Below are 12,848 nucleotides of genomic sequence, written 5' to 3' on the forward strand. Positions count from 1 at the left end.
AGTAATTTGGGACATTATCAAATAACCACAGTCATTATTAGCAATAAGGAATTAGTGGAACAAGCTGGTGTTCTGAATGGTGTATCTGCCACTCCACTAAGCAAGGACCTAATCATCTGTAAATAGACTTTAGAAAAAGGGCTGCAAAAGAAAATATTTGAAATGCATAATCCAACTATTCTGGAGTACAATAAATCGCCTTAAGTTTCAAATACCACTGTATAGATGATACCTGTGCCAGATTGTCTATATAGCAGCTGTAGTATTTTATTAGTTGCCATCTCTTTTAAAAGACAGTAGACCTGTTCACTAAAAGCAAAATGGATTAGTAGAAAGAACACAGGTCTGGAGTCAGGGGACCGGTTCTAATCCTGGCATCACAATTTGTCTGCTATGTGACCTTGGGCAAGTCACTTAATTTCTCTGTGCTTCAGTTCCTTCATCTATAAAATATGAGTTGTAACTATGTGCATGGACTGTGTCAAACCTGATTTGCTTGCATTCATTGAATTGTATTTATTAAGCACTTTCTGTGGGCAGAGCATTGTACTAAACATGTGGGAAAGTACAATACAGCAATAGAGTTACAATCCCTACTCACAACAAGCTCACAGTCTAGAGGACTGTATCTATCCCAGCATTCAATACAGTGGCTGGCACATAGTAAACACTTAACAAATACCATTTAAAAAAACTGAAAAACAACTTTGATGCATTGTACTTTTCCAAGTGCTTATTAGAGTGCTCTGCACACAGTTGGTGCTCAAAAAATAATGTTGATTGATTGACTGATTTATCATAGACCAGGAGCAGCCCAGTAGGTGGGACCGATTGCAAAGAAAACGTTGTGTTTTATATTCTATAAATTCTTTCCAGTCAAGCAAGCCTTTCCCAAATCATACATGAAATTATCATGATTCTGTCCCCTCATTTCACATCCCTTTTCCCCAATGACACAAGTCATAGTCATCTGTGCTTTCTCAAATCACCCACAGCACCTCTCCTGATTTAATGCATAAATACTTTCAATAAATCAATCAATGGTATTTATTTGGTGCATGTTGTGTGCAGAGCACTGTACTAAACACCTAGGAGAGTAATATACAACAGTATTGGAAACATGATACCTACTCTCAAGAATCTTACAATGTAATAGGAATGGAGACATTAACATATGTTACATACGGAGGTAGCACTTTAGTGTATGGCACTGATAAAGGGTTTTTTTTTTATTTCTATACTTCATTGAGGGGATCAGAGCTCAGTTTGTGAATAAGATCTTCTGGAACTCCTTCATTAATTTATTAGGCTCCATATGGACATGAAGATCTCCTTCAAGAAAGGGCAGCAGTTGATGGACTTGAGCCAGTATCTTTCGTGGGAAACATCTGCCATAAGAATGAACTTTTTCAAACTGGGAAAAAGGATAAGGCTGTTAGGCTTTCAAAATTATCTAGACTGTAAACTCCTTAAGAGTCTATTATCTATTCATTTCATTGTACTCTCCCAAGCACTTAATCCCATGAACAACACCTGGTAGGTGGTCAGTGAATGATTTTGTTAATACTGTGAAAATCATTAAATCTAGCTTTCAGCAGAATAGGCAACAGGAATAGAAGGCCTGCTATTAATTTGATTTTATTATTTCTAGGGTGAACCTGGGGAAGCTGGTAATCCAGGGCCTCCCGGAGAGTCTGGCACAGGTGTAAGTGTAAAGTTTTTTTATAGTAAATATATATTTGGTTGGAAACAATTCTGAAGAAGTATTTTAAATGTGTACCCAGTTTCATGATTGCTGTTTTGGCTGCTTTCTTGAATGCATTATTACATTAATTGCTTCCAACCATAAAATGTAGTACATAGACTCTAACCACACCACTAATCTTGATTTTATTCTTTTTTAAGTTAAAGGAAATCATATTATTTAGAGAAAGGAAACTTTTATCTGAAAACTATTAGTCACTAAGCTAGTGATTCTATTCCAATGCTTTTGGTGACAGTTTTCTTTTTGTTTTTATAGATGATTTTTAAAAATAGGAATTAAAACATACCATATTTTTAGGTGAAGTGTGAAAAGTACCTCACTAGAGAATATAGGAAACTTGAATCAAGGTTAATCAATAGTTCCGATCCTAACTTGAATGCAAAATTTCCAGGATATCACTGTGCTCTCTCTATTGCTTTTGGCAGGGCCCAAAGGGTGAGAGGGGAGAAAAAGGTGAGGCTGGTCCTCCTGGAGCTGCTGGGCCTCCTGGTGCTAAGGGTCCCCCAGGTGATGATGGACCCAAGGGTAATCCAGTAAGTAAATCCACTCCTTTGCAAAGGCAGAACTGGCATGAGGCTCTCATGGAAAACTTCCAGGGGCTGACGGAAGAGTGACCATAGAGACGACAGTCTTTCAGGAATGCAATTTAGATTGACAAAGTTTGATTTTTAAATTCAACACTTGCTGAATCTGATGATTTATTTTTTCATCTTCCCTTTCTTTAGGGTCCTGTTGGCTTCCCTGGAGACCCTGGTCCCCCTGGTGAACCTGGCCCTGGGGTAAGTATTCAGGGAACCTGCCAAATCATTGCCTTGTGTGTTAATGACTTTAAGATCATTAGAAGTCTCTTGGATCATGGTGAGTTTCTGTTGAGCTGTAGACCATACCAGCCTACAACTAAAGACCTGCTCTCTTTCTCCTCGATGCCCTCATGGCAGGGATTAAACTGTTAGAATATGGAAAATACTCTGGTGGTTTTTCCTGGGCAGTAAATGCTTGTGAGGTTTGGAAGGAAAGTCACTGGTCAGGCCTTTCCTCTCTTGAACAAAGACTTAGCAAGCAGAGAATTGCATGGATCAAGCCTTCCTAGTCTGCTCAGGAGCTTAATGATCCTAAAACTGAAGTAATAAATAGAAGTCAACAGAGTATAGCCTCCCACACAGCCCGACTCCAATGAGGAGAAAGGAAGACTCTAAAAGGACCTTTCCTCTACAGTTTTTTTTAAAGAAATAATCTCCTTCTCACATGAAATTTCAATTCATATCAATCATTCAGTGGTATTTGAATTCTTATGGTGGTCAGAGTGCCATATATATTAAGAATTTAAAGAGTACACAATAGAATAGCTAGAAACGATCCTATCCCCAAGCCTGTGATGCTGAAATGTGGAGACAAATGAGTGGATAACAAGTGATTGATAAATTTAATAGCAAACACGCATTACTATGCAGAGAAAGTGACAGATGGCTTGAACCCTCCAAAATGATTTTTCACATAACAAATTAGAGTTGAAACTTGGATTTACAAATATCTCAGCAGTGAAATGTTATCGAAAAATCACGAGACCTGGAAGATGGACCAGAGTAGTGAATTTACCATTTACTCATATGCTTTAATCAATTAAAGGTATTTGTTGGGCGCCTCTTAAGTACTGTACTTTGAACTACTTTGCCCTGTACTAAGTTCTTGGAAAATTTTGTTCATAAATCAAAAGAATCACAAACTGGCATTCAAAACACCAAAATGACCAAACATTCATATTAGGACATAAAATAACTAACAGGGGATTCACAACTGGGTGTCACATCGATGCTTTCCAGCTGGTAATCAGTGGTATTTACTGATACTTATTGTATGTTGAACATTTTACTAAGAACTTGGGAGAAGCAGCATGGTTTAGTGGATAGAGCAAGGGCCTGGGAGTCAGAAGGTCATGGGTTCTAATTCCCACTCCTTCACTTGTCTGCTGTGTGACCTTGGGCAAGTCACTTTACTTCTCTGGGCCTCAGTACCTTCATCTGTAAAATGGGAATTAAGTCTGTGAGCCCCATGTGGAACAGGGACTGTGTCCAACCTGATTGTATCTACCCCAGCACTTAGAACAATGCCTGGCATACTTAACAAGTACCACAATTATTAATACCATAAGTAGGTAGATATAATCCCTGCCAAAATGAATTTATAGACTGCAAGGGAGATGGGCATTAAAATAAATCAGATAGAAATGCTCCTAAATGCTTGGGGAGTGCGGTGAAAATCTAAATGCTTGGGGAGTGCTTATGGGTATGGGCACAAGTACTTAAGTGATACAATAGAGATGACACATAGGGGAATTGAGGACTTAGTTAAGGAAGGGCTCTTGAAGGAGATATGATTTTAGTAGGACTTTGAAGGCGGGGAGAGTGGTGGTCTGAAAGATATGCAGGAGGAGGGAGTTCCAGAACCAAAAGAGGATGAAGGCAAGGGGCCAGTGGTAAGAAAGACAAGGTAGAAGTACGGTGAGTAGGTTGGTGTTAGAGGAATAATAATGATGGCATTTGTTAAGTGATTACTATGATCAAAGGACTGTTCTAAGCACTGGGGAGGATACAAGGTGATCAGGTTGTCCCACATGGGGCTCACAGTCTTAATCCCCATTTTACAGATGAGGTAACTGAGGCCCAGAGAAGTTAAATGACTTGCCCAAAGTCACACAGCTAACAAGCGGCTGAACCAGGATTTGAACCCATGAGCTAGGACTCCCAAGCCCGTGCTCTTTCCACTGAGCCACGCTGCTTCTCTGGGTGGGCAAGTTTGTAGTGGGGAATGGTAAGGTATAAGGTAGGAGGGAGCTGATGGAAAGAAGTTTCATTTTGATACAGAAATGGATCGACAGAGACTGTAAAAGAGAAGGGAGACATGGATTGAGAGTTTTGTTTTTTTGGGTTTTTTTTTTTTTAGAAAATTGATCCCGGAAGCTGAATAAAATATGGACTGGGGAGAGATAGGAGGCAGGGAGGTCAGGAAAGAGGCAGCTGATTCAGCAGTTGAGGCAAGATATGAAAAGTGTTTGCTTGGGTCAGTGTGGTAGCAGTTTGGATGGAGAGGAAGGGCCAGATTCTAGAGAGATTGTGAATTTGAGAGATGAGTTGAGGATAATGTCAAGTTTATGGGCTTGCGATGAGTAGTGGTAATAGTAGTTTTATTAAGTACTTAATGTGTGCAGAGCACTGTACTAAGCACTGTGAAATAATAGACGGTTGGGAATTAGACATGATCCCCATCCCTCAGTAGACTCACTAAAAATAAAAGTGGCCGGGGAGATTGTCAAGAGACACATAAGGAGAGATTAAACAAAACACTGAGACTGCTTAAAGATGAAAACAAAGATCAGTCGGGTACTGTGGCTAGAGGAGCAGAACATCAGGCTCTTCACAGCTCAGAGTCTACAGTCTTCTTGAGGTTTTGTGGGGCAGTGCCAGGCTGGCTGCTTTTCTCTCTCCTGCTGGGATGGTGCAGGTCAGGATGGAGGCTCCTCGGGGTTGTGAGGAGAGCCAATGAAGGATGCAGGGAAGACAGCATGGTGAGCTGGTAAAGAAGGATGCTGAGGGCTTGGAAAGCTGTGATGGGGAATAACAGGCACCAGAAGGAAGCTAGTGGAGGGGTCTGAGCATGATCAGCAGTCACTTAAATCCACACAGGAGGCCTGCAGAGCATAGTGCAGGAAGGGAGGATAGCTTATCAAAGTAAATGTCATGGAATACAGAACAAGCATGAGTGAGAACTAATAATAATAATAATAATGTTGGTATTTGTTAAGCACTTACTATGTGCAGAGGACTGTTCTAAGCGCTGGGGTATACAGGGTAATCAGGTTGTCCCACATGAGGCTCACAGTCCTAAATCCCATTTTACAGATGAGGTAATTGAGGCACAGAGAAGTTAAGTGACTTGCCCACAGTCACACAGCTGACAAGTGGCAGAGCCGGGTTTCTAACCCATGACCTCTTGACACCCTAGCCCGGGCTCTTTCCACTGAGCCATGCTGCTTCTCTAACGAGATGCCAAAATTGTAGAGTTGTTCCAGACTATGTAGATTAAAACCATAATAGGTCAGACTGTAATTTGCATTTGAAAGGAATGCATTGCAAATATTTAAAATTCACATTTACTAGAAACTGATTTTAAGCAATGCAAACTAGTTAAGAGAATCATCTTCCCCCTGCCCATCATTTCCTATTGAAACAAGAGTTAAGGCCACAACATTTTTGGATGACAAGGAAAAATGCAACTACCATGTTAGGAGAAATGCTTGTATTAAGCACCAAGGAAAATACATACTTTTCAATAAAGTCAGAATCCAAGACCCACAGGGGGAGTCATAAATTATGTGGAGTAAATTTCAATAAGAACTTCTATAGAACAGGCTAAATTTACAAATTCCAAAGTAAAAAAAAAAAAGGTAAACATGAAAATTTACATTCAATGTTGCCTAATCTTCCTCATTGCTCTATCTATGGACAAAGTGCTATAACCTACTCACTGTTCTGGCCACCATCGCTGCTACAGTGCATTACTAGAATTGTAAGTGGCTTTTGTACCACTGTGGGACACAATAAATGTGATCTTTGCAACATGAGAAATTCAGAGTGTAGCTTCAAAACTTCTATACAGGCTGTAGAGGCTTCACAAAAGCATGAGTAGTACAGGGCTAGCAACTACTAAAAATATTTGGTTGCCCTGAGAAGTTTAAAAAGATCCTAAGATCACTTCATAGTGACATGACTGATTGCATCAGAATTTATGAGTCTTACCAGATTGTTTTTCCAACACCAACAGGGTAAAGCAGAGCTGTAGACTAGGTTCAATCTATTCTATACACTGCTGACTCGTACCTGGGCTGGAGTAGGGGCTGGTGGGTGTCCAGACTTGTAAGGGGATGATGAAGCAGCCTCTCTCTCCCACAGGGTCAGCCCCAGAGATTGAGGGACAGGGGGCTCATGCTCATCAATCTCCGAACCTAAAAGCTCTTTAAAGCCCCCAATAAACTCTTCCCTTTGCATCTTACCTCCTTTGCCTTGTTGACCAAGCAAGATAACTTTGATCTTATAATGCTAATCTACTCACTGTGGTTTGGTCTCCTCTATCTCTTCACCAAACCCTTGTCTATTCTTTCCTCTGGCCTGGAATTGGAACTCTCTCTCTTCATATTTGTATGCCCTCCAGACTGTAAGCTCGCTGTGGGCAGGGAATGTGTCTCTCATATTTCTATATCGTATTCTCCCAAGCACTTAGTACAGTGCTCTGAACACAATAATTGACTGATTACTTGCCATTATCTCCACCTTCAGAGCCTTATAAAAACTATATCTCCTCCAAGAGGCCTTTCCCATTTAAGCCTTCATCTCCCCAACTCCCTCTCCCTCTGTGTCATCATAGCACTTGGATCTTTAAGCACTTGATATTCAACCCATCCTGAGATCCACAGAACTAATAATAATATGATGGTATTTGTTAAGCACTTAATATGTGCCAAGCACTATTCTTAGCACTCAGGTAGATACAAGATAATCAGGTTGTCCCGCTTGGGGCTCACAGTCTTAATCCCCATTTTACAGATGAGGTAACTAAGACACAAAGAAGTTAAATTGTTTGCCCAGGGTCACACAACTGACAAGTGGCAGAGCCAGGATGGTAACCCATATCCACTGACTCCCAAGCCTGTGCACTTTGCACTAAGCAACACGGCTTATTTTATGTACTTATGTACATATCTGTAATTTATTTTAATACCCCTCTCTCCCTCTAAACTGTACGTTCCTTGTGGGTAAAGAATGTACCTACCAAATTGGTTTTATTGACTATTCCACATGCTTAGTACAGTTCTCTGCACACAATAAGCACTCAGTAATTACTATTCATTGATTAATTGATTGGTAACTGCTAGCAGAATATGACTCAAATCCTCCAGGAAATCCATTAACCTGAGCAGCATTAAAAATCCCTAATTATATTCTGAAGGAGTTCCTATTCATGGTAGGTGCAAACAAGCCAAAGGACATGATTGTTAACTCTTTTTCAGAGTCTCCAAAGTACAGTGAGTTGAAAATTAGCCTAAAAGAGATTGAGGTTGGATAGCAACCTACACTATGCAACCTGTCCTGCGCAACCAAGCATCGGTGAAAGAGTGGTCATTTGGATACCACATTATTCAGTGATACAAGGATGAATGAGGTAGAAACCAGAAATTTGAGAGACACACAGAAAGGCCATACCACCAACATCAATGGCTTCAGATAAAATTGAAGGTATACATTATAGCTATCAGACCTAGAGGTTGTCACATTCGACCTCAGAGTGGTTCCATTAACATCTGCAGGCAATATTAGGGATGAATACGTGATTGATAGGATGACATCAGTGAGCACTGAAGAATTGCTTAGCACACTATGTCTCTTTTTTGGGGGTGGGGAGGGCTGTTCGTGAAGAGAATTAATATGAAGTACAATGGATAGTTAATAATCAATAGACTGCTAGAAAAGGGAAAAGATACATTCACTTCCATGGTACACAGGTGAGAAAGTGACAATAAAGCTACAATATAATACAGGGTCAGAGGTACAATCTGAGGTATATTTTTTCCACCACCACCTACTCCCCTTCCCTTTTACACTCTTTTCATCTCAATCTGGACCCAGCCCTTAGTTTAGAAGCTGCAAGTTAAAGGGACTCTGCAGCAGGGATTTCTAATTTCTACAGCAGAAATGGAGGAAAAAATATCTCCTCCCCACAAGGTGTTCTTTCCTATGATTGAAAGACAGGGCTTGGATGTTCTCTAAAGTGAGCTCTCCACTCTTAGTTCCATGCTGCCAGGATAAATAGCAAAGAACAAAAAATTTGGATCTTAACTGCATATTAAGGGGTGCTTTTGCTCTACTGACTTTTTCTAAGTGTGTCAATAGCTTTGCCAAGTTAATATGCAAAGAGGCGTTACAATTAATGGTGTTGAAGGTTTCCATTTCATTGCCATTTATAGGGTCAAGATGGTGTCGGTGGTGAGAAGGGTGAAGATGGAGATACTGGTCAACCTGTAAGTTTACCATTCTATAATGTATTCAATTTTTTTTACATCCAGATCAATCTACTTTCTGGCAAAGGATCAGTTTTGTTCTAGATACAATTTGGTCATCTATTTTGTTTGAAATAATTTTCAGTGATGGTTCAGACTCAGAACAACTTAGAAAACTTTAAAATTATTCTAATGACTCATGCTAATGCCGTTGTTGAACAAACCAATAGACATGAACCTGCAAAAGAAATGGAAGCAATGAATTATATAGGAGTGGAATTTCAAAATTAAGCCCCAAACAACTTTTATAATACATATAAGAAAACCCAGAAGTGGTATAGATCCAAGATACTGTAACATTATTGTGTTCCGGGAGTAGCCATGAATATACATTTTAGAATGAATTCATAAATGTTTTAATCCTCACTGGTTTGTCATGGAAATCATGGAGTCATGAATTTCAACTGCCCATTGTACTAAAGGACTGAGGAAGTAAAAGCTATCTAAAAGGCAGACTGAGCTTCTATATCCCCAGACAAAAGCTAAATGGAAGACTTTTTAACATCTCTGTCAATTTTCTCTGAAATTGTCCTAGCAATTATGTATTTGTATTGCTGACATCCAAAATGGGCAAATAAGCAAAACCATCTTTACAAACAATGCATTTTCTTCTCTTAATCACTTTATGAATGTGCTTTATTTTTTGTCCCTATCCCAATTTTTTCCCAAAAATGCAATGAACAAAAAATGCATTATTCAAGTTGCTTTCAGGGCAAATTGAAAAAGCAGAAAAATATGTGAAGATTAAAAAAATGTAAAAGTTCCTCCAGTTGAAAATAATGCTAGCCAATAGGGAATAGAGCACTTTATTGTACTTTGTAATGTAGGTGGCAAAGTACATTGTTCTAGGCGATTTATTTATAAATAAAGTGCAAAATTGATTGTAAGCCCCATCTCCTTTGCTCAGAGCACTTTCTTTAAAGGGGATCATGTAAATCTGTCTTAAAAGAAATGCACTTGGAAATAAATCTTAATGTGAGCAATTTATCAAATGGTAGTCTGCAACAAACTGGTTGATGCCTTAAGTCCAACACTACCCATGTAAGTGTTTGAGAGTTTGTGAATATGGTCTTTTCTTCATTATTATTGTGATGATCATTAGTATTATTAATATATGTATTAAGTACTATGTGTCAAGCATTTTGATAAATCCTGCATCAGGTACAAGATAAAAGATGACAACGAATCATCAGTTCAATGAATGCTACCAGGAATAAATTCTGTTACCCACTATGCTGCTCCAGCAACAGGAGACTTAAAGAAGGGACCACATGGTTCAGGACAGGTCTTCTTTATTAGAGCACGCTAATGGTCCTACTCCCAGGAATCACCATCTGGGTAAAATACCATAAAAACATATTGTCTCAGAGAGGCTGTGCCTCTTTTTAGGCTATTAACCTCCTAGATAACAAACCCAGACCAAATCTCCACTCTTCTTGAAATTGTCTTAACCACTTTATTTCTAAGTGTAGTAACCCTGGCATTTGTGATAAGGAATGACCCAGACCTTTTGTCAGGATCCTTAGTCCTATAGTTAGTATTTGAGATACGGATTCTGCTGAGCCCCTCTCCCACAGTCCTTAGTTCCTGGAACTGACATCTGTCTCCCTTGTAGCAATTTTAGTAGTTAACCGGAGTGTTCCAGCACCTTTTGCTGGTAACTAAGATGGAGATAGGGTGTTCTGGGAGAGATGTGTATATGGTGTCGCTATGGGTCAGAGACAACTCAACAGCATAAGTCAAGACAACTAGTCATAATTAGTCCAATTTTCCCAGAATGAAAATTTCAGCCTAGTAATGAGATAGGCATTTCCAGTTTTGCCTACATTATCAAAAGATTTCACGTTCAGGAACCACTAAGCAGGAGATACAGGTGTGGAGGGTACTCAGGAAATGTGTCTGTGAAATTGTTATATTATACTCCTCCAAGCGTTTAGTACAGTGCTCTGCACTTAGTAAGTGGTCAATAAATATGATTGACTGACCATCCCAAGAACAAATTTGATTTTGCCCATGGCATGGGAGCCAGGCTCTGCAGTCTTAAACAAAGACACTTATAAAAGAGCACCTGGTTTCAACTGTAATGAAACTCTACAGTAGAACCCTACTGTAAACTTAGATGACAGGCTGTGAATAGGGCATCCACTCCTGGTCCCCATGTAAGAAGGAGCCCCCACTGGTTGAGGATGCCCTGTAGTAACTCCCAAGAAATCCTGGTAGGCACTTTGCATGCTCACTGCTCTCACAAATGAAAGCAGCAGTTGTCTGGGAGTTAGTACTTGCCTCACAGCTGTTGACCTTCAAAGGCATTTCAAAGTGACCTAAAATGGGTGGGCAATGGGGAGGATGCCCCACATCATGAATCCTGGCCAGGAGAGCAGCAGTTTGTAGGGACAGAGGTAGTGCATGGACCTCTTCTGGCTACTCCTTAGTGTCACTGCTAATGCCAGTTCCAACTATCCAGGATATTCCACCTAACCAAGCTTTTCCCTTCTGCAACTCCCTTCTCCAGGGCAATTTATGTCCCTGGAAGGAAGCTATGGACAGGTCTAGAGCCAGCTCCAGGAATCAGAGTCTTTCTGCTCTAAGCACTCTCCAAGTGTCCTTTCACTGTAACATTGTGATGCTCTACACGACACGTAGACCAGTTCTTGGCAACAGGTGCTTCTTGTGATGGAAATCAGCTTTATTTACTGGGCCTATCCAGACTCTAAAGTTAATCTCCAGATGAATCTCAGACACTTGACGATGTTAAGGAAAATAGATAAATGGAGTAGAAGGAATGGTTTCAGAAGGGACACTGATCTGGAAAGGACCTGGACACAAAATTCATCTATGTCTCCTTTTTTGTTTGTTATTCTGAATCTGTAGGGGCCTCCTGGTCCTTCGGGTGAAGCCGGTCCACCTGGTCCCCCTGGAAAACGAGTAAGTCTCTTCAATGCAATTTGTGTTTGAACGGTTAATAAGCATCTTCCTGCAGGCCTATGGGATTAAGGGACATTATATGGTGATGGACTTTAGGTATTTCCAACCATTCTGAGGTGATCTTTGGAGCTTCTAAGGTACCTTTAACTTGCAATGCTATTTCAATTTTGCACACTGTGCATACCAAAACCCAACATATTTTAATTGTTTTCATTATTTGAGTGGAAAATAAAAAGCTAATTCATATGCAGGTACTGAAGGTGAAGGTTTTTGCAGAATATTAGGAAACTAATCCAAAAAAAACCCCTAGTATTGACTTTGATAGGTGACCAGATTCAGAGATGAAACATAACCTCATGAATATATTGGTAGCATTTAACAGGTACTGTTTACTGTAGCTTCTCCGGTGTTGCCCCCCCATTCTGCACTGAATATGGAATTGTTTATGTCTTCTGGAAGCAACTCATTATTCAACTGAAAAGTTCAAAATTAAAAATTTATACACTCTGAAGACCTTTTAACCTATTTCGATGTTGTTGAATATAAATATGAAACAGATTGTTTTTATTTACAGTATTCATTAGTGGTTATTTTTAAATCATCCCTTAAATATATGCTTCTTTTTTATTATGGTTTAATAAATGTTGACAGGATTCAATGAGACAAAACTGATATTTCTAATGACAGAAATACATAGAAATAAGGGAGAGTAAGACCTAAACTGTGATCTAGGAACACAGATAAATATGCAGTATTTCCAGCTATATGACTGCCTCCCTGAGACCTAGGAGAACTAGTTAGGTAAATTGTGTGTTTGGGGTATGAAAGTGTGTTGCCTCTTTCATCAAAGCATTATTGATGATGCTATTGTTTCCAATGGTAACACAGTTTTCAAGAAGATAACAGATTGCATATTCTCAACTTGGAACAAAGTGCTTTACTCTTATCCATCACAAATGTACATAGGAATAGTTTCTGCAATGGTGACCCTGTCTCAAACCAGACTCTTCGGAGGTTCTCTCTGAGCCCTAATCTATCCCTGAATAAGGA

General features: G+C 39.7%; 1 protein-coding gene across 1 annotated transcript in view; it reads left to right on the plus strand.

Moving 5' to 3' along the window:
- COL11A1 (collagen type XI alpha 1 chain) overlaps nt 1-12,848 on the plus strand; it is a 278,405-nt gene that overhangs the window by 224,743 nt on the left and 40,814 nt on the right. The window contains exons 50-54 of the mRNA XM_029063929.2: nt 1,652-1,705; nt 2,191-2,298; nt 2,491-2,544; nt 8,781-8,834; nt 11,745-11,798. Coding sequence (XP_028919762.1) covers nt 1,652-1,705; nt 2,191-2,298; nt 2,491-2,544; nt 8,781-8,834; nt 11,745-11,798 — 324 coding nt within the window. The remainder of the gene's footprint in view (nt 1-1,651; nt 1,706-2,190; nt 2,299-2,490; nt 2,545-8,780; nt 8,835-11,744; nt 11,799-12,848) is intronic.

The sequence above is a fragment of the Ornithorhynchus anatinus genome, chromosome 4, assembly GCF_004115215.2.
Source record: "Ornithorhynchus anatinus isolate Pmale09 chromosome 4, mOrnAna1.pri.v4, whole genome shotgun sequence".
Taxonomy (NCBI): domain Eukaryota; kingdom Metazoa; phylum Chordata; class Mammalia; order Monotremata; family Ornithorhynchidae; genus Ornithorhynchus; species Ornithorhynchus anatinus.